The sequence below is a fragment of the Protopterus annectens genome, chromosome 2.part1 (assembly GCF_019279795.1).
Source record: "Protopterus annectens isolate FY-2018-M chromosome 2.part1, PAN1.0, whole genome shotgun sequence".
NCBI classification, from domain to species: domain Eukaryota; kingdom Metazoa; phylum Chordata; order Ceratodontiformes; family Protopteridae; genus Protopterus; species Protopterus annectens.
This window is the reverse complement of record NC_056729.1, coordinates 1,526,336,107-1,526,358,954: the sequence shown is the minus strand read 5'-3', so window position 1 is coordinate 1,526,358,954 and position 22,848 is coordinate 1,526,336,107. Positions and strand designations below refer to the sequence as shown.

The 22,848-nt window shown below is 41.4% G+C and overlaps 1 protein-coding gene across 1 annotated transcript in view; it reads left to right on the top strand.

The window, feature by feature from the left end:
* Nucleotides 1-22,848, top strand: part of PRXL2B (peroxiredoxin like 2B) — a 609,295-nt gene that overhangs the window by 314,648 nt on the left and 271,799 nt on the right. The window contains exon 5 of the mRNA XM_044062981.1: nucleotides 5,655-5,718. Within this exon, the coding sequence (XP_043918916.1) occupies nucleotides 5,655-5,718 (64 nt within the window). The remainder of the gene's footprint in view (nucleotides 1-5,654; nucleotides 5,719-22,848) is intronic.

Genomic DNA, 22,848 nt, shown 5'->3' with positions numbered 1-22,848 from the left:
TCCTCTAGGTTAAGGAGTACTAGGGAACAAACAGAAATTGTATAATGCCGGCAGTAACTTGACAATCTCAAATTATGCAGAAAGAAATTAAAAAAGAATGGAGCAGGCTGATAGTTTAAAGTCTGGCAACGTCTGAAAAAAGTCGGGGTTACAAAGGTGGCTATTAACTACTGCTGGTGATTACTGAACAACAGAAACATCAGCACTGCTCTACCACATGCAGCTTCCTTTTGCAGCCCTGGTAAATAGGCCACTTAATACAAAACGCTCAGATAAATCACAAAACTCTCACTATTTAGTTGAAAAGGTTGCTGAAAGCATACAGCAAGAGGCAGTAGTTCACAAATGCTTTTAGTTCTTATGTCGTTTAAGAAAGATAAGAGCTCATTACCTTACTGGCAAGCACTGACCGAGAGATGCAGGGGGACCCAGAGTAGAATGGAAATACGATGGTGCCCACCACTTTCCAGGCGTTAAATCACCTCAGAACGGATGTAGATTGCTTCATATCTGTCATTTACACACACTGGTAGCTGTCTAGGACTTCTGTTAACTTACATGTGTGCACTCAGTAAATGAATAGGATTATCTATAGTGCATTTCAGACAATGAGCAGACCATAACATTGACTCTTAATCTGGGTAGAACACAACATTAACTAATGGTTGGAAGCTATGCTACACAGTACTGCATGCTTACTTGCTTTAACTTGCTTTACTAGTTCAGATGTGCACTGATGCATTAATAAAATGTGTGATGTCCCTGGTATGTTGTACATGACTATTAAGACTGCAATATCTGTATTTACTTTATTTTTATTAAGTTATGCATTGTTATTACTTTATTGATTTTCTTACACTTGCCTCAACCTGGCCAAGTGCCTTGCATGGGATTGGACATTGCAAGCCCTCTCTTCTGCAGCTGTAGTAAGAGAAGGAAACCATTATGCATACCAGTTTTGCACAGATTCAGCTTGTATATTTATAAATTACTGGAAAACGTACTTGATTATCTGAGAGAAATTTGCACTGAACCTGTCTGCCAGTATGTTGGCAATGTCTGTGGGTTCAGTGATTTTTTTATCATTTTGGACTAATTCTGAGCATATCTGGGAGTTTCCACCCAGGTTTCTAACATATCTAAAGAAGGCCTTATGATTGTCTTTTGTGTCATTAGCGATTTTTCTCTCAAAGTTGGCCTTGGATGATTTTGAGTGATCGTAGTTTTTTGCTAGTATTGATCAGAGATGCCTTCCCTTTTAGGGATTTTGCTCTGTCATGTAGTAGCTTTCTCCTCATGTTGTAGAGTTTGTTTATGGCTGGGGTCCACCAGACCGGGCGCCTGCCTTTGGTGGAAAGGGTCTTGATTTTATTAGGGATTGCTTGATCCATACTTTCCTGGAGGTGCTCGTAGAAGACATTTGTAAGGGATTCAGCAGCGTGGGTTGTGGTTTCCACTGGCTCGGGGGCCTTGAAGGATACCACTCCAGTCTTAAGAAGTGTGAAGTTTGCTTTTGAGAAGTTCTTCACTGTGGTCTTTTTGCTGGGGTGGGGCGGGATGTGGATCTCCAGTGAGATTAATTTATGGTCTGATCTCACCAATGAGGGATATACTGGCGTGGAGCATTTTGTCCCCATGTTTGTGATGATCAGGTCTAGTATATTTTCTCCTCTTGTGGGAATGGTGACTAGTTGTTCCATAGCATTTGAGTTTATGAACCCAGGAACCTTTGGGCTAGGGTGTTGGTGCTTGAGTAATGTTCCCAGTCTATGTTTGGGTAGTTGAAGTCACCCAATATGATGGTGTTTGGAGAGACATTCATACTTTCCAGTGTCTTCAGGAAGGTTGTGTGGGTTTCCTGAGTTTGAGAAGGTGGTCTGTAGCATGTTACAAACTGTAGGGCAGTTTTACCTATGGTTAATTGCACCTGGATGGTCTCCGATGCTTCGTGTGTTGCCACTAACCTGGAGGTGTGGGTATCCTTTATGAATATGGATACTCCCCCTCCTTTTGTGGTTCGATCCGGATTTTGGGGCCGGAACGCATGATATGAGGTATAACCTGATAGTGCTGGGATGCTGTCAGGAGCCTTGAACCAGGTTTCAGTCACAGCACAGACATCGATGTTCTCCATACTGAGGAGGGCTTCAAGGGCGTGCATCTTGAGGTTTAGACTTCTGGCATTGAGCAGTATTACCCTTAGTTTTTCTCCATTTCTGTTTTCTAGGGCGGTAGATTTATCATTTGAGCCTTGCCTAAAAAAGGCACTATGGGGGTGGCAAGAGCCTTTGCCAATATCCGGAAGCCCAGGGGTGACAGGTGCAAGCCGTCCCATGAAGCAGCGTGGCTTGTCAAGCATGTCATCCCAGGCAGACAGATATTGGATCCCCTTAGAATGACACCAGTAATTAAGCCAATTATTAAAGCTGATCATTTTGTCTCTGTATTGTGGCATCATTCTTGGTGAGGGTAGGATACTGCTCAGGGTCAGGGTCATACCGGCCTGGGCTACATAATCTGAGAGCTCCTCTGTCTCTTTTCATGTAGTCCAGGGAGGTACGCCTCAGGGCGTTCACACCGGCATGGACAATGACTGAGTCATACTTGCACTTGCTGTGGAGTGACCTGAGTGCTTGTGTTATGTGGCGGATTCTAGCGCCTGACAGGCAGCTTACTGTGATCTTTTCCTTGTTCAGTCTGGTGAGTGGGACGTCAGTGTGTCTGACTATGGAGTCACCTATAACAAGTGTGTCTGGCATTGTGTTTGGCCTTAAGGGCTGTGACTGTTTAGCACACTGACTTTGAGAACTTGTGTTGCATGTCTTATGTCTTGATGTGGCAGTTGCTTGGGTGTCTGCTTTGGAGGCCTCTGTAGTTTTGGTAGATTTTTGATCAGTGCCTCCGAGTATGTCTTTGTGTGTTTGTGTTTGTTTTGCAGTTGTGATAGTTCTATGTGAAACTGGGTTTGTGGTGTGCGTGGTTTCCTTCTCCTCCTGTCTAGTCTTGCCAGTCCTGAGTTGAGAGAGCACAGCCTCCAGTTTGGCTATATAGTTGCATCTCTCACATGTATTTGTGTTTTGTGGGAGAAGGAGTGGGTTGTCTGTGTACATGAGGCAATTGTAACATTGCCTCAAGATGCCCAGATTCACCAGCTGAACAGGAGAGGACGCTAGCAACTGACCCTTCGACATGCTAGAAAAAGTGAAAAAGTTTGCTGTGTAACTGAGTCAGAAGGGACCTATAGGGAAATGGGTACTCAAGGGATTCTAGGCTAATGTAGTACTTTGTTTAGTATACAAGTACTTTACCTATATAAAAATGCTTTAGGAGCAAGTGCTGAGCTTTGAGATAGAGAATAGCCTGTTTAGATTGCAAGTAGAGAAGTTCTAATGGAAAAATTGAAGAGCAGACTTCACGGAGCCAGAAGTAGTTTAACCGGCGCTGCCCGATGGTGCTCTATGGGCAACTCCACGCTAAATCACGCAAAAGCACGCTAAAGCGGGCTTTATAGCAGGGGGTTGAAAAGAGCTAGGAATTGACCCAAAATGGCCAATAGACTATAAGTTTCTGGCTGGAACCACTGCTCTAGGGACAAATAGGCTGCTGAGTGCTCCCCACTCCCACTGGTGAACAAAGAAGCTTCCCTTTATCCAAATAAGGATATGGAATAGCACAGGAAACAAGCCAAAGCCCAGAGATCAGCAAACTCTGAAGACTGGACTATTCTAGTTCAGTACGGTGGGAAAACAAGTTTTTTTTTTTTTTTTTTTTTTTTTTTTATAGAAAACAGAGGAAGAACAGACAGTAAATGCTATAAATGCTTTTAAACGGCTAGCGCACTTGAGTGTGTTAGCCTACAGGTAAAATTAAGCAACAAATAACGTTTTTAAAAGTGCAAAACAGTTAATCAACACAAAAACAGTTTAAATAGAATGCAGAGCTGTGTAAACAGGCGAAAATGCAGTCGCTAAGCAGTAAATAATCAAAAAGCCAGAAAAAAATACTTAAATCAGGAAAAAGTCACTCTTTTGCTCTCTGCTGCTTGTAGCACTCTGCAGGACACCACGAGGAGCTGTGCTGAGTTGAATACAAGCGAAAAAGCGCGCTAAAGCGGGCTTTATTACAGGGGGCTGAAAAGAGCTAGGAATTGACCCAAAATGGCCAATAGACTACAAGTTTCTGGCTGGAACCACTCCTCTAGGGACAAATAGGCCGCTCAGTGCTCCCCACTCCCACTGGTGAACAAAGACGCTTCCTTTTATCCAAATAAGGATATGGAATAGCACAGGAACCAAGACAAAGCCCAGAGATCAGCAAACTCTGAAGACTGGACTATTCTAGTTCAGTAAGGCGGGAAAACAAGGTTTTTTTTTTTTTTTTTTTTTTTTGCAGAAAACAGAGGAAAAACAGACAGTAAATGCTTTTAAACTGCTAGCGAGCTTGAGTGTGTTAGCCTACAGGTAAAATTAAGCAACAAATAACTTTTTAAAAGTGCAAAACAGTTAATCAACACAAAAACAGTTTAAATAGAATGCAGAGCTGTATAAACAGGCTAAAATGCAGTCGCTAAGCAGTAAATAATCAAAAAGCCAGAAAAAATACTTAAATCAGTTATAGCAAATACAGTTATAACAAATGCTCTGAAATATACTGTATATTTCCAAAATGTTTGAGAAGGACAGTCAGAACACAAGAAGGTTCAGGCGAAAGAGAAAAAAAAAAGTTTTGTTTTACTTTTTGAAAGGATAAAAGGAGGAACAGAAGGCCTTATCAAATGTTCTCTCTGTATTAAGCAGAATGAGCTAATGACACTAGACTGGGAGGTGTGTCACAGTAGGGGCGGGCAACTGCAAAGCCACCAAGTATAAGAGCAAGACACCAACAGACAGCAAGCACTACAGAGACAAATGAAAGTTTTTAAACAGATAAGGATTTGTGAAGATACTGAATAGACAAAGTGCTTTACTGTTTTTACAATTTAATATATATAATCTGTAAAAATAATCAAAAAAAAATCAAGATACTTATATTTTGTAGCTCAGTTGCGGTCAACAACTTCTCCAGTCTGCACTGTGTGCAAAGACAAACTTCTTTTTTTTTTTTTACAAGAACACAAAAGAACCAGCCCCTACTAGCCAAGAGATAATTACACAGAGGAAAAATAGCCTACAGACAGCAAGCACTAGAGAGACAAATGAAAGTTTTTAAACAGATAAGGATTTGTGAAGATACTGAATAGACAATGTGCTTTATATATATTAAATTGTAAAAACAGTCATCTGTAAAAATAATCAAAAAAAAATCAAGATACTTATATTTTGTAGCTCAGTTGCGGTCAACAACTTCTCCAGTCTGCACTGTGTGCAAAGACAGAAACTACTTTTTTTTTTTTTTACAAGAACACAAAAGAACCAGCCCCCACTAGCCAAGAGATAATTACACGGAGGAATAATAGCCTACAGACAGCAAGCACTAGAGAGACAAATGAAAGTTTTTAAACAGATAAGGATTTGTGAAGATACTGAATAGACAAAGTGCTTTATATATATTAAATTGTAAAAATGTGAGAAATAAGATGAAGCATTGTATCAAACTGCTTTAAAAGATTGTGAAAGCTGACATATTGCAATAATGCCATTTTTTGTTATTTTCAGGTACAATGCCTTGAATCTTTTACCTGCAGCACTTGGCAAGAAGGTTCGAGAAGTGGTTACCAAGGTAAGAAAAATGGCAAGCTGTACATGGATTACATGACCGGAACTGATGGAAATAATTTGGATAACTGAATGAAATTAAAACCTAATTGTTTGAGCTCAACTAAAGTGAAAAAAGGTTGGAATATAGCAGTTACTAACTTGCGCAGTTGTGTGTATATTCAGACACACACACACACACACACACAATACATAGGTGATCTAGTGTGAACTAAATGAAGCATCCTGTATTGTAGGGTTATTAACTGATTTTTTAACAAAGTTCCCTATTCTAGCAATGCAGAATATTTTATTTAGCACACAAACCAGACCTCAGTCTATTCTATTTATCCTTATTTTTCCCTTGTTATGTTAGTTTCAGTGCTGCGGCAAGCCAGTGTGCAGTGAGTAAATGATTGGCACTGCTGGTAAAGACAGTGAAGAAACATGGCTTCATAACTACTAATGAGCTCATGTAACCAGCATTTTGCAAACAGCACTGAGGAAGAGGCATGTCTTCCAGTACAAAAGCTAAAGTGAAATTGTCACCATTTTCTTTATCAGTCAGCCTCCCAAATATATAATTTTTTCACATAGCACTGACTTCATGTCTCCAGAGTCTCTGTCTCTTTGAGGCTACTGCATTTGGGAGATATATCAGATGTGTCCCTCCCTGAGTGGGTCTCATCCCTCTGGTGGAGAAGATCTCTTAGCCATCAAGCTGCTTTCTGTTTCACAGCTGTGTTTGAGAAGTAGAGAAGTCAGTGCCATCATACTATGGGCTTTTGAGTTTTTCCATTAAGCCCATCTCCTACTGACATGCAGGGCTGAGATCAAAGTGGACAATCAATGGTACAGCAAGGGAATCTTCCCCTGTATATTTGGTGGTGCATCCTTCTAACAACTACAGCAATGTCTTTCATCATGGTGCTGGTATCACCTTCATTCCTCATGAAATGACCATACCCCCCCCCCCCCCTGAAGAGGCAAGCAGAAAGTGTCTCATTATTCCTGTTCCACCAGACAGGTACACCATGCACCTGAGCTGCTAATCAGACTTTTGTTGCCCCAAGTCACACTTTGAACTTTATGCCAGTAGGACAATAGAGCTGGTAGCCTCCCATGTAAAGGAAAATTTGCCTGTCAGTACTAACTGACTATGTTCTGTTATGTATGTATTTCTATGCCACTCTTCCATCATTGCAGTAAAGTGATTTAACAGAGACTGGCCAGGGACATTGACTACCTTTGAAACATTTGAAAATAAAATATCTTTTTGATCAAAGAAACTGTCAGCAAAAGCACTCTGATTTGAAATGTGTGTGGCATTTGAAGAGAGGAAATTTTATTAGATTCTACTTCGGGGTTCCTTGTTACCATGTTGACATGTGTGCTATAACCAGCAGCAATAGCTAAGAGTTATTCTGCTAGTTTATGGATATGAATAGTAAGATACAAGCAGTGAAAATGTTTTTAGTCCCAAGTTGGAGGATTTTTTCTGAGAGGGAAAGACTGCAAGAGTCTAGCGGGATAAGCTGACTGTTCCAATAGAACAAGATTGTTTGGGATTACCTGATTTGAAGAGGTATTCAGAAAGCTATAATTCAAAGTGGAAAGGGATGATGACGAAATAGGAGGAAGCTCAAGAAATGAGGAGAGACTAGGATTTTGGATGCATTTCCTTAAGGAGAATCACAATAAGTTGTGTCTTTCGGCTTTTTCCTGGTTAGGGGTCACCACAGTGGAACTCCAGTCCGCTAATGATTGGCAGTAGAGTCTTACGTGCTGGCTTGCCGGGCCTAACGCACAACCTTCAATGAAGGAACGCCCATTCACGCATGTCGCCACACAGAAGACGCTTTAACTGAGAATCGAACGGGCAACGTTTAACTGTGAAGCGACAACGCTACCGCAGCACCACTACAGTAAGGAGAATAACAATACAAAATATTATATTCATAAAATAGCACAAAGTATTCTAAGAACTAAGCCAACACAGGAATGAAGAAAGGAGATTTTGCCAATAGGAATGACTGCAATTAAGGATAAGCAAGAGGGGGCTGGAATTTATTGGAAAAAACTTGCAAAAGAACCAGTGTATAGGAAGCAAATAGAGAGGGAAAGGTAATACACTAGGAAAAGGCCAAGAAGTTATTTGGACTGAAGGCTAGAAATTGCCTTCCCTGTCAGGGATTGATATCAGAGTATAGACATAGAGAAAGAAATAGGGGGATCTAAGTGAAAGACCAACACTGGTAGAGTGTTTAGTAGAACAGAAACTGCTGTTAAAGGAATAATTAGTAGAGCATATAAAATATTCAGCAACTAAGAATCAGAGTAGGTTGCAAAGGATTGGGAAGAGAGACTGGATAAGCAACTCTCAAAGAAACAATGGGGGGATATATGTATGTCTTCCAAATATGCAACAAAGTCTAGAAGTCTTAGGATCTTCACTTGGAAGTGTTTACATAGGTATTTTTATGCCTCAGGTAAACTCCAAAGAAGTTTTCCCTCAGGTTGACAGCAAATGTTGGAGGTGTGATGGGGAAGGAAAAGGTAATTGAGAATGCATTTTTCTGGGAGTGTAATGAGTTGGCAGACTGCAACAATTCCCTGCAGACTGCTGTCAGAGGTGCCTGAGAAAATTAGTGTAACTGGGGAAATTATTTTTTTGAGCTATGATGTAGAATTGGAATTGCCTAGAACATAGTAAGGCCTTGCTGAGTCTAATTATGGTGGCTGCCAAAAAGCAATTATTAGAAAATGGAAATCAAAGTCTAAACCAGCTGTACTAGAAGTAGTGAATATAATAACAAAGATAAAACAGCTGGCAATGGGACGTTTAGAAAAAGGTAGGAGCAAATTACATATAAAAAAATGTGAATTGTGGGATAAATATTTGCAGAGGAGGACTGATGTTTAAAGTAAGATGGATTTGAATGAACTATGTAATGTTTGACAGTGACTGGATAGATTATAAATGATGTATAATGTTTGCAACTGTGTTGCAAGTGATAATTTAATAAAGATGTTTCTTATTAAAAAAAATTATTCTGCCAGCTGCATAGTTTTTGGAGTTGAGGTTGGCAAGAAGTAGAGAGTTCTGTTTTAGCAGCTGTAAGGTCAGTCACAGACACTTTTGTTTAGTTTTGCCTTTGCAGTACGCTTTTTGCTACTTGGTTAACCTTATATCAGCTACCCAGCAGCTATTTATGGTACTGTTCCATGATGGCATGTTTACTGCAAACTCAGTTGGTATACATTAGAAGGAATTATGGAGTAGATAGTCCTGTTTTCAGAGTTTTTGTTTTTATTGCAGTTATCTTTCTTTTTTTATACAAATATATACTATCTGGTCACCAGCTATGACTTTGAGTAGTGATATCTGTACACGCTTCTCATAGCAGTGATCAGTGTTTTTCTTTTTGAGGCTAGTAGATATCTCATGGGAGGCTAAGCACTTGGTGTAGGATGTGGAGAGGCTTACATTTAACCAAAGGGACATTGCTAGGTTATGGTTAGATAATTGTTAATATAGCTTGCTGAGTGTCTGTCTGTGAGAAGTTGAAATGCATCTTTATTGCCATCAATCCCCTTTTTCCCATTTTCTACATGGTATCAGGGTGTTGTCATCTTTCGCCATCCCTGTATATAATTGCCACTCTCCTGCCTTCTTTGACAGTCATGCCTGACTGTTGCATGTCTTCCATCACACAATCCAGCCATCTCTTTGCTGGATACCCACTTTTCCTCTTGCCCTCTTCCTGTTTGTCCCAAATCTTCTTCACTAGATTGTCTTCTTTCCTGTACATGTGTCTGAACCACCATAAAATATATTTTCTTTGACCTTCTATGCAGTTAGAGCTACTTGAGATTTTCGTCTGTCCTGATTTCTTCATCTGTCCCACAGTGTGCATGCTAACACCCTTCTCCAGCACATCTAACTTTCTCAACTGCTGTGCCATTACTGCAGATTTTTCTGTACCATACAGAAATACTGGTCATACCACTCTTTTGTACATATTACTTTTCAGCTTGTTTAGCATTCTTCTGCCACACACTAGCCTTGATATTCTTTGCCAGTTGGCTGCAGCCTCTTGGACCTCCTCATTCAGTGTTCCTTCTCAAAGTCCCTCCCAGATACTTGAAACTGTTAACTTGTTCAGCAATTGTTTCATTTCCCAGTTCTCAGCTTTTTCTGATTTTCCCCACTTTTTGCCATTCCAGCTGTCTTAACTGTACTCAGTTTTGCCAGTGTGCTTTCAGTTTTGAATTCCATTCCCCCATCATTTACTGACATTCTTGTTCAGACTCTTGTCAGCTGTGCCATGTTGCCTGCATACAGCAACTTAGTTGATCTGGTACCATCACCAGTATTAAAAACAATGGGCTCAAGCCTGATACCTCATGCCTACCCTCTCCCACTGGGAGTCCCTGTGTGAGTCCAAATACTGTTAGTTGTGGAATTGGGTCTCGTACTAATTTTTACCAATGTTTTTGGACCTTCAGACAGTATCAGAATCCACAAATTAGCTTTGTTGGTATTTTGTCATGTACTTTCTGCAAGTCTAGGAATGACCGTTTGGACTCTCATCTCTAGCATCTTCACAACTGTCTGCATCACTGCAGACATTGGGTCAGTTGTCCTGCATCCTGATCTGAATCTGTACTGCATCTTCTGTCTGCATATTCATGTATCAATCATTTATCTCCAGAACCTTCATGTAGTGTGACAGAAGTTACTGCACACAGCTCTGAATGTCTCTTGCATTCTTTACACTGGCAGTAGAATGCTTATACTCCGGTCATCTGGTGTATACCTTTCTCTTACTGGTATGGGTACCCTGTGGAACCATTTCACCCCTAACATACCCAACATCTTGATCATCTCTGCTGTGAACTCATGTCAGCCTTTGGCTTTCTCTGCCATAATTTTCCTTAGTGTTGTTCGTCTTCTAGGGTGGACTCCTCTTCTAGGATCATCAGGCTGTATTTGGGGCAGTACAGCTTCTGTGTGATTTTCATTCGGAAGCCACAGCTTCTGTGCGATTTTCATTCGGAAGCCACAGCTTCTGTGCGATTTTCATTCGGAAGCCACAGCTTCTGTGCGATTTTCATTCGGAAGCCACAGCTTCTGTGCGATTTTCATTCGGAAGCCACAGCTTCTGTGCGATTTTCATTCGGAAGCCACAGCTTCTGCGATTTTCATTCGAAGCCACAGCTTCTGTGCGATTTTCATTCGAAGCCACAGCTTCTGTGCGATTTTCATTCGAAGCCACAGCTTCTGTGCGATTTTCATTCGGAAGCCACAGCTTCTGTGCGATTTTCATTGAAGCCACAGCTTCTGTGCGATTTTCATTGAAGCCACAGCTTCTGTGCGATTTTCATTCGAAGCCACAGCTTCTGTGCGATTTTCATTCGAAGCCACAGCTTCTGTGCGATTTTCATTGAAGCCACAGCTTCTGTGCGATTTTCATTCGAAGCCACAGCTTCTGTGCGATTTTCATTGAAGCCACAGCTTCTGCGATTTTCATCCGGAAGCCACAGCTTCTGTGCGATTTTCAGAAGCCACAGCTTCAATGCGATTTTCATTCGGAAGCCACAGCTTCTGTGCGATTTTCATTCGGAAGCCACAGCTTCTGTGCGATTTTCATTCGGAAGCCACAGCTTCTGTGCGATTTTCATTCGGAAGCCACAGCTTCTGTGCGATTTTCATTCGGAAGCCACAGCTTCTGTGCGATTTTCATTCGGAAGCCACAGCTTCTGTGCGATTTTCATTGAAGCCACAGCTTCTGTGCGATTTTCATTCGGAAGCCACAGCTTCTGTGCGATTTTCATTCGGAAGCCACAGCTTCTGTGCGATTTTCATTCGGAAGCCACAGCTTATTTTCATTCGGAAGCCACAGCTTATTTTCTTTCGGAAGCCACAGCTTATTTTCTTTCGGAAGCCACAGCTTATTTTCTTTCGGAAGCCACAGCTTATTTTCTTTCGGAAGCCACAGCTTATTTTCTTTCGGAAGCCACAGCTTATTTTCTTTCGGAAGCCACAGCTTATTTTCTTTCGGAAGCCACAGCTTATTTTCATTCGGAAGCCACAGCTTATTTTCATTCGGAAGCCACAGCTTATTTTCTTCGAAGCCACAGCTTATTTTCATTCGGAAGCCACCGCTTATTTTCTTTCGGAACCCCCACCTTATTTTCATGCGAAAGCCACAGCTTATTTTCATTCGGAAGCCACAGCTTATTTTCATTCGGAAGCCACAGCTTATTTTCATTCGAAGCCACAGCTTATTTTCATTCGAAGCCACAGCTTATTTTCATTCGGAAGCCACAGCTTATTTTCATTCGGAAGCCACAGCTTATTTTCATTCGGAAGCCACAGCTTATTTTCATTCGGAAGCCACAGCTTATTTTCATTCGGCAGCCACAGCTTATTTTCATTCGGAAGCCACAGCTTATTTTCATTCGAAGCCACAGCTTATTTTCATTCGAAGCCACAGCTTATTTTCATTCGGAAGCCACAGCTTATTTTCATTCGAAGCCACAGCTTATTTTCATTCGAAGCCACAGCTTATTTTCATTCGGAAGCCACAGCTTATTTTCATTCGAAGCCACAGCTTATTTTCATTCGGAAGCCACAGCTTATTTTCATTCGGAAGCCACAGCTTATTTTCATTCGAAGCCACAGCTTATTTTCATTCGAAGCCACAGCTTATTTTCATTCGAAGCCACAGCTTATTTTCATTCGGAAGCCACAGCTTATTTTCATTCGGAAGCCACAGCTTATTTTCATTCGGAAGCCACAGCTTATTTTCATTCGGAAGCCACAGCTTATTTTCATTCGGAAGCCACAGCTTATTTTCATTCGGAAGCCACAGCTTATTTTCATTCGAAAGCCACAGCTTATTTTCATTCGAAAGCCACAGCTTATTTTCATTCGAAAGCCACAGTTTATTTTCATTCGGAAGCCACAGCTTATTTTCATTCGGAAGCCACAGCTTATTTTCATTCGGAAGCCACAGCTTATTTTCATTCGGAAGCCACAGCTTATTTTCATTCGGAAGCCACAGCTTATTTTCATTCGGAAGCCACAGCTTATTTTCATTCGGAAGCCACAGCTTATTTTCATTCGGAAGCCACAGCTTATTTTCATTCGAAGCCACAGCTTATTTTCATTCGGAAGCCACAGCTTATTTTCATTCGGAAGCCACAGCTTATTTTCATTCGAAGCCACAGCTTATTTTCATTCGGAAGCCACAGCTTATTTTCATTCGAAGCCACAGCTTATTTTCATTCGAAGCCACAGCTTATTTTCATTCGGAAGCCACAGCTTATTTTCATTCGAAGCCACAGCTTATTTTCATTCGGAAGCCACAGCTTATTTTCATTCGAAGCCACAGCTTATTTTCATTCGGAAGCCACAGCTTATTTTCATTCGAAGCCACAGCTTATTTTCATTCGAAGCCACAGCTTATTTTCATTCGAAGCCACAGCTTATTTTCATTCGAAGCCACAGCTTATTTTCATTCGGAAGCCACAGCTTATTTTCATTCGAAGCCACAGCTTATTTTCATTCGAAGCCACAGCTTATTTTCATTCGGAAGCCACAGCTTATTTTCATTCGGAAGCCACAGCTTATTTTCATTCGAAGCCACAGCTTATTTTCATTCGGAAGCCACAGCTTATTTTCATTCGGAAGCCACAGCTTATTTTCATTCGGAAGCCACAGCTTATTTTCATTCGGAAGCCACAGCTTATTTTCATTCGGAAGCCACAGCTTATTTTCATTCGGAAGCCACAGCTTATTTTCATTCGGAAGCCACAGCTTATTTTCATTCGGAAGCCACAGCTTATTTTCATTCGGAAGCCACAGCTTATTTTCATTCGGAAGCCACAGCTTATTTTCATTCGGAAGCCACAGCTTATTTTCATTCGGAAGCCACAGCTTATTTTCATTCGGAAGCCACAGCTTATTTTCATTCGGAAGCCACAGCTTATTTTCATTCGGAAGCCACAGCTTATTTTCATTCGGAAGCCACAGCTTATTTTCATTCGGAAGCCACAGCTTATTTTCATTCGGAAGCCACAGCTTATTTTCATTCGGAAGCCACAGCTTATTTTCATTCGGAAGCCACAGCTTATTTTCATTCGAAGCCACAGCTTATTTTCATTCGGAAGCCACAGCTTATTTTCATTCGAAGCCACAGCTTATTTTCATTCGGAAGCCACAGCTTATTTTCATTCGGAAGCCACAGCTTATTTTCATTCGGAAGCCACAGCTTATTTTCATTCGGAAGCCACAGCTTATTTTCATTCGAAGCCACAGCTTATTTTCATTCGGAAGCCACAGCTTATTTTCATTCGAAGCCACAGCTTATTTTCATTCGAAGCCACAGCTTATTTTCATTCGGAAGCCACAGCTTATTTTCATTCGGAAGCCACAGCTTATTTTCATTCGGAAGCCACAGCTTATTTTCATTCGAAGCCACAGCTTATTTTCATTCGAAGCCACAGCTTATTTTCATTCGAAGCCACAGCTTATTTTCATTCGGAAGCCACAGCTTATTTTCATTCGAAGCCACAGCTTATTTTCATTCGGAAGCCACAGCTTATTTTCATTCGAAGCCACAGCTTATTTTCATTGGAAGCCACAGCTTATTTTCATTCGAAGCCACAGCTTATTTTCATTCGGAAGCCACAGCTTATTTTCATTCGGAAGCCACAGCTTATTTTCATTCGGAAGCCACAGCTTATTTTCATTCGGAAGCCACAGCTTATTTTCATTCGGAAGCCACAGCTTATTTTCATTCGGAAGCCACAGCTTATTTTCATTCGGAAGCCACAGCTTATTTTCATTCGGAAGCCACAGCTTATTTTCATTCGGAAGCCACAGCTTATTTTCATTCGGAAGCCACAGCTTATTTTCATTCGGAAGCCACAGCTTATTTTCATTCGGAAGCCACAGCTTATTTTCATTCGGAAGCCACAGCTTATTTTCATTCGGAAGCCACAGCTTATTTTCATTCGGAAGCCACAGCTTATTTTCATTCGGAAGCCACAGCTTATTTTCATTCGGAAGCCACAGCTTATTTTCATTCGGAAGCCACAGCTTATTTTCATTCGGAAGCCACAGCTTATTTTCATTCGGAAGCCACAGCTTATTTTCATTCGGAAGCCACAGCTTATTTTCATTCGGAAGCCACAGCTTATTTTCATTCGGAAGCCACAGCTTATTTTCATTCGGAAGCCACAGCTTATTTTCATTCGGAAGCCACAGCTTATTTTCATTCGGAAGCCACAGCTTATTTTCATTCGGAAGCCACAGCTTATTTTCATTCGGAAGCCACAGCTTATTTTCATTCGGAAGCCACAGCTTATTTTCATTCGGAAGCCACAGCTTATTTTCATTCGGAAGCCACAGCTTATTTTCATTCGGAAGCCACAGCTTATTTTCATTCGGAAGCCACAGCTTATTTTCATTCGGAAGCCACAGCTTATTTTCATTCGGAAGCCACAGCTTATTTTCATTGGAAAGCCACAGCTTATTTTCATTCGGAAGCCAGAGCTTATTTACATTCGAAGCCACAGCTTATTTTCATTCGAAGCCACAGCTTATTTTCATTCGGAAGCCACAGCTTATTTTCATTCGAAGCCACAGCTTATTTTCATTCGGAAGCCACAGCTTATTTTCATTCGGAAGCCACAGCTTATTTTCATTCGGAAGCCACAGCTTATTTTCATTCGGAAGCCACAGCTTATTTTCATTCGGAAGCCACAGCTTATTTTCATTCGGAAGCCACAGCTTATTTTCATTCGGAAGCCACAGCTTATTTTCATTCGGAAGCCACAGCTTATTTTCATTCGGAAGCCACAGCTTATTTTCATTCGGAAGCCACAGCTTATTTTCATTCGGAAGCCACAGCTTATTTTCATTCGGAAGCCACAGCTTATTTTCATTCGGAAGCCACAGCTTATTTTCATTCGGAAGCCACAGCTTATTTTCATTCGGAAGCCACAGCTTATTTTCATTCGGAAGCCACAGCTTATTTTCATTCGGAAGCCACAGCTTATTTTCATTCGGAAGCCACAGCTTATTTTCATTCGGAAGCCACAGCTTATTTTCATTCGGAAGCCACAGCTTATTTTCATTCGGAAGCCACAGCTTATTTTCATTCGGAAGCCACAGCTTATTTTCATTCGGAAGCCACAGCTTATTTTCATTGGAAAGCCACAGCTTATTTTCATTCGGAAGCCACAGCTTATTTTCATTCGGAAGCCACAGCTTATTTTCATTCGGAAGCCACAGCTTATTTTCATTCGGAAGCCACAGCTTATTTTCATTCGGAAGCCACAGCTTATTTTCATTCGGAAGCCACAGCTTATTTTCATTCGGAAGCCACAGCTTATTTTCATTCGGAAGCCACAGCTTATTTTCATTCGAAGCCACAGCTTATTTTCATTCGGAAGCCACAGCTTATTTTCATTCGGAAGCCACAGCTTATTTTCATTCGGAAGCCACAGCTTATTTTCATTCGGAAGCCACAGCTTATTTTCATTCGGAAGCCACAGCTTATTTTCATTCGGAAGCCACAGCTTATTTTCATTCGGAAGCCACAGCTTATTTTCATTCGAAGCCACAGCTTATTTTCATTCGGAAGCCACAGCTTATTTTCATTCGGAAGCCACAGCTTATTTTCATTCGGAAGCCACAGCTTATTTTCATTCGGAAGCCACAGCTTATTTTCATTCGGAAGCCACAGCTTATTTTCATTCGGAAGCCACAGCTTATTTTCATTCGGAAGCCACAGCTTATTTTCATTCGGAAGCCACAGCTTATTTTCATTCGGAAGCCACAGCTTATTTTCATTCGGAAGCCACAGCTTATTTTCATTCGGAAGCCACAGCTTATTTTCATTCGGAAGCCACAGCTTATTTTCATTCGGAAGCCACAGCTTATTTTCATTCGGAAGCCACAGCTTATTTTCATTCGGAAGCCACAGCTTATTTTCATTCGGAAGCCACAGCTTATTTTCATTCGGAAGCCACAGCTTATTTTCATTCGGAAGCCACAGCTTATTTTCATTCGGAAGCCACAGCTTATTTTCATTCGGAAGCCACAGCTTATTTTCATTCGAAGCCACAGCTTATTTTCATTCGGAAGCCACAGCTTATTTTCATTGAAGCCACAGCTTATTTTCATTCGGAAGCCACAGCTTATTTTCATTCGGAAGCCACAGCTTATTTTCATTCGGAAGCCACAGCTTATTTTCATTGAAGCCACAGCTTATTTTCATTCGGAAGCCACAGCTTATTTTCATTCGGAAGCCACAGCTTATTTTCATTCGGAAGCCACAGCTTATTTTCATTCGGAAGCCACAGCTTATTTTCATTCGAAGCCACAGCTTATTTTCATTCGGAAGCCACAGCTTATTTTCATTCGGAAGCCACAGCTTATTTTCATTCGGAAGCCACAGCTTATTTTCATTCGGAAGCCACAGCTTATTTTCATTCGGAAGCCACAGCTTATTTTCATTCGGAAGCCACAGCTTATTTTCATTCGGAAGCCACAGCTTATTTTCATTCGGAAGCCACAGCTTATTTTCATTCGGAAGCCACAGCTTATTTTCATTCGGAAGCCACAGCTTATTTTCATTCGGAAGCCACAGCTTATTTTCATTCGGAAGCCACAGCTTATTTTCATTCGGAAGCCACAGCTTATTTTCATTCGGAAGCCACAGCTTATTTTCATTCGGAAGCCACAGCTTCTGTGCGATTTTGATGTCCTGTGGACTAGTGAGCAGGTTATTACTGACATTCTTTATTAATGGTGTGTAGTGACTATCTTTATCTTTCTGTCTTTGATCTGCAACCTGATAGATTCTTTGTGCCATCTTTCAAATTACTTCCCAGACTCTGGTAGATTGTCTCTGCTCCCGTGTTCCTTGCTATTGCACCTGTTCTCTTAGCGTCTTTGTTATTCAGCCAGTATTCCTTCTTACTCAAGCCTGTCTCTACTGTTGTCCATTTTTTCTGTACGCCTTATTTTCTTTTGACTTCCTGGACATTTATATTCCACCTAACAGCTTTCCCTGTATACCTGTCTTGATCACATATCTAGTCTGTTTTGAGGCTCTGCCATTCTTGTTCAACTCCATCTGTTCCCTCTTTTGCCTGAGGAGCTAGTGCAGCAAGTTGAAATGCATTAATATGGATACTGTTCGGTTTACCTTCATAGTAGTCATTGACATCGGAAATACATTTGTAACAGGTGAGGAAACAAACTTAGTATTGAAAAGAAGTAGCAGTTACATGAGCAATGATATTACATGCCAAAATGATGCAGTAATGTATGATGGCAGCAAGTTGAAGTTTGTTACTAGGACCATTATAGCTTTCAGTTTAATAATTCAAACATCCGAGTAGCAAATACTATTGTAGTCTGTAGGATGGACAGTGTGGAGATGGACTGTGACATCAACTGGGCTTTACTTAATCAATGTGTTTTTTAAAGCAAGTGTGAGTGTGTACAGAAGGTTAAAATGCATTACTGTGGTCATTTTTTGTTTAACATTCATTGCAGATGCTAGTGATGTATACAGTGTGTCTGTGTTTTTGTGGGGAGGAGAAGGACTGAGTTGAAGAGAGCAGTTATATGCTTTGTGTTAAATTGTCATTTATACAGCATGTTGGGAGGCTATTTATCCGAGAACAACAGCTTGAGATATGCTACTGTTTCTATTATCTTTTTTCATTTTCATTATTGTCAAACATCAGGGCTGTACACAAAATGTGGTTGTCTTCTTTTGGGGAGGAGGAAAACTGTGTACGAAAACAGAGAAATTAAGTCATTACTGCTAAGCACTCATTGATTTGCCAAGTTAGTGGTCCAGTGTGTCTGAGAGCACCAAGTTGAAATACATTACTGTGACCACTATTTCACTTTCAAAACAGAGATTACAGTTTACACAGAAAGTGGCTCTCTTTTTTGGGGGTGTGGGGCAGGCAGGTTATGCGTAAAACTGACTGAACACTGCTGACAGTTATTCAAAGTTGAGCAAGTATTTATTTGACTTGACAGAAGCAGCATACACGTGTGTGTTTTGGTGGGGAGCTGGTATGTATGTGAAAAAATGTCATAGCTCTTATTTGTGGATATTTTTTCCTGTAAACCTTTTACTTTTCTGTCTGCTAACCATCAACTCTTCCACCTTGAGATGAAATATCCTGTTTAGCAGCAAATCTAGAAAACCTACTACTTAGGACTTTGGTAACACATAACATTTTTGCATGGAGACAGCTAGATAGTGTCAGGCTCTTAGCACTGTCTAACAGCTAGCCTTTACCCTAGACACCACTCAGGTGATCCCTGTAAAATGAAGACCCTAAAACATAATAGACCAACCCTAATACAGGTCATGACAAAATGGATTTGCAATTTCCTAATGTCTCCTTGACTTCCTGACACAATGTAGGAATGTTCTCCTATACTTGGGCAACCTTTTAATCCTTAAAGAAACTAACCCAGTATGTGAGAGAGATCCATACATACCTTGGAGTCAAAAATCTTGCTTACAAACAAGGTTGTCAAAAAACACATAACATTCGTCACACATACTGCTCAGCATGCACATAGAACTTGTTATGCAGAGACACTTAAAATAAGCCTCTCCAAACCTGAAAGACCACCTAAGCCATCAAACTGCAACACCTACCCTCAGTAATCACTAAGCACACACTAAAAGCAGCACTAACGCTGCACATAAGCCTACTCCCACTGGTCCCCTAGAACAAAGCCCATAAGGCAATCAAACACTACCTAATACTCTTGTTATCGAGGATTGTATTGTATAACACACAGATACTTCTCTCTCCAGGATAAACAAGGAAAGGATAGTGTTTAGTTGCCTATCTGGAGCTAGAATCTGCAAATCACACAAGCATTCAGGTCACTGCACCACAGGTGCTAGTATAATTGTCATAGTTCGTGGGTGTAAATGGACCTCAGACATTCCTCACTGGACTGTATGGAAAAAATATTATGGATCTCTCTGAGTGTCATGGTCTGGCATGTGTTTTGCATTGAGCAGCATTCTACCTTTATCAAGGTTGATGCCACAGTTTGAACAGAAAATGACGGATTTTAATAATTGGCTTAGTTTCTGATGTCACTTCGGGGGAATCCAATGTCTGTCAGCATGGGAGAACATGGTTAATGGACAACTTTACTTTGACGAGGATGGTCTGCACCTGTCCCTCTTGGATATTGGCTAAAATGTTATCCATCCCCTTACAGCCATTTTTAGGCAATAGCAAAATGACAAAAGCTAGTGAGGTGCTTGGTGTGAATGAAGAGAATGAGAGAGAGAGAAGGTTGGATGATGTGGGGATAGTGAATCAGGACGTGAAACAGAATAGCAAGGAGGAAGTACGGACAGCTATGAAGAGGATGAAGAATAGAAAGGCTGTTGGTCCAGATGACACACCATTGGAAGCATGGAGGTGCTTAGGAGAGATGGCAGTGGAGTTTTTAACCAGATTGTTTAATGAAATCTTGGAAAGTCAGAGGATGCTGGAGGAGTGGAGAAAAAATGTTTTGGTACCTATTTTGAAGAATAAGGGTGATGTGCAGAGCTGTAGTAACTACAGAGGGATAAAACTGATCAGTCACAGCTTGAAGTTATGGGAAAGAGTGGTGGAAGCTAGGTTAAGAGGGGAGGTGATGATTAGTGATCAGCAGTATAGTTTCATGCCAGGAAGGAGCACTACAGATGCAATGTTTGCTCTGAGAGTGTTGATGGAGAAATATAGAGAAGGCCAGAAGAAGTTGCATTGTGTCTTTGTGGACTTGGAGAAAGCATATGATAGGGTGCCTAGAGAGGAGTTGAGGTACTGTAGGAGGAAGTCAGGAGTGGCAGAGAAGTATGTAAGAGTAGTACAGGATATGTACGAGGGTAGTGTGACGGTGGTGAAGTCTGCAGTGGGAGTGACAGATGCATTTAAGGTGGAGGTGGGACTACATCAAGGATCAGCTCTGAGCCCTTTCTTATTTGCAATGGTGATGGACAGGTTGACAGACGAGATCAGACAGGAAGGCCCCATGGACTATGATGTTTGCAGATGATATTGTGATCTGTAGTGAGAGTAGGCACCAAGTTGAGGAGACCCTGGCGAGGTGTAGATGTGCTCTAGAGAGGAGAGGAATGAAGGTCAGCAGGACTAAGACAGAATATGTGTGTGTGTGAATGAGAGGGAGGATAGAGGAATAGTGAAGATGCAGGGAGTAGAGTTGGCAAAGATGGATGAGTTTAAGTACTTGGGATCAACAGTTCAGAGTAATGGTGAATGTAGAAGAGAGTACCGTCAGGGTGGAATGGGTGGAGAAGTGTGTCAGGAGTTATTTGTAACAGACTGGTACCAGTAAGAGTGAAAGGGAAGGTCTACAACAGGGTAGTGAGACCAGCTATGTTGTATGGGTTGGAGACTGTGGCATTGACAAAAAGTCAGGAGTCAGAGCTGGAAGTGGCAGAGTTAAAGATGTTAAGATTTGCACTGGGTGTAGGATGGACAGGATTAGGAATTAGTATATTAGAGGGTCATCTCAGGTTGGACGGTTAGGAGACAAAGTCAGAGAGACGAGATTGTGTTGGTACGGACATGTGCTGAGGAGGGAAACTGGGTATATTGGGAAAAGGATGTGAAGGCTGGAGCTGCCAGGTAAGAGGAAAAGAGGAAAGCCTAAGATAAGGTTTATGGATGTGGTGAGAGAGGACATGTAGGTAGTTGGTGTGACAGAGCAATATGTAGAGGACAGGAAGAAATGGAATCCGCTGTGGTGACCCCTATGGTGACCCCTAACAGGAACAGCCAAAAGAGAAGAAGAGGAGAGATCAAAATGACAAAACTACCAACATAGAAAAATGATAAAACTACCAACAAAGCAAAAAAAAAACTTCAAAGCATACTTAAGGTGTTACTGCTCAATGCTCTGAACCTAAACTCCACATCCTGCAAGTTCTCGTCACTCTGGAGAATGTAGACATCAGTGATGTTGCAGAGACTTGGTTTTAAAGTTGCAGAAAATACTCCGGCAGTGGGAAGGCTACAGTGCCTTCCACTCATTTAGACCAGCAGCAGCACAGACTGGGTCTAAATGTGGAGGTGTCTCAATCTGTTAATAGCAAATGTAACTCTAGGTTGGTTAAACAGGCTGATACCATGAAGTTCATCCATATCCAAGTGTCCATAGACCGGGTTCCCTACCATGCACTGACCAGCTACAAGTTGCCCTCTATGACCCACAAAGCACACATCTCTTACCTAGACCTACTAGAGGTACTCCCCATCCAACCAAATACCCTGTTCATGGGAGACTTTAACTACTCTCCAATAGACTGAAAAATGTACACTGCCTGTAACTCACAGGCACAGCATTTCTTGGAGTTCATCAACAGAAACAGCGTGGGCAAGATCTTGCAGTCTCCAACCAGAGGATCAAGTATATTGGACCTAGTGCTCACCAACATGGGAGAGAATTGCTCTCCCCCACCTCCTGTGTCACATTGCCATTGGTAAAGTTGGACCACAAAGCTGTCTCTCTCAAAATAAAATTCAGCCTGGAAAACCCAACTAAACCTGTAATAGTTAGGAACTGTGCTAAAGCAAACCACGTCCTACCAGTGACATGTTTTTTTTTTTAATTCACGGCTGTGTGCAGAATTATTTACAGAGACCCTGTACAAACAGGTAAATGGATGTATTGAGGCTGCTCTGCCTACCAGAAGTAAGCCCAGATCTAACACCAAAAACAAACCACAATGGTGAAATCCCTAACAAAAGAAAAAAGTCATGGCTAGAATCAGAAAGAGCAACTCTCAGAGACGAGAGCTCTTTGAACTAAATAAGAAACATAGAGGTCTAAAAGTCCAGCAAGGCCAATTATGAGGTAAGGATAGTCTCCCAGGCTAAGGACAATCGCAAGACCTTCTTCAGCTATGTCAGGAATCTTAAAGGTAGTGCTCAGCAGTGTGCATAACTGGTGGTAAATGGCACAATGTTCACTGACCAGGGTGACAGAACAAATCTACTGGCTGATAAATTTAGCTCTACCTTTGCCCCCCCCCCCCCCAACTACCCTTTGTGAAATCCCTTCTAGTAC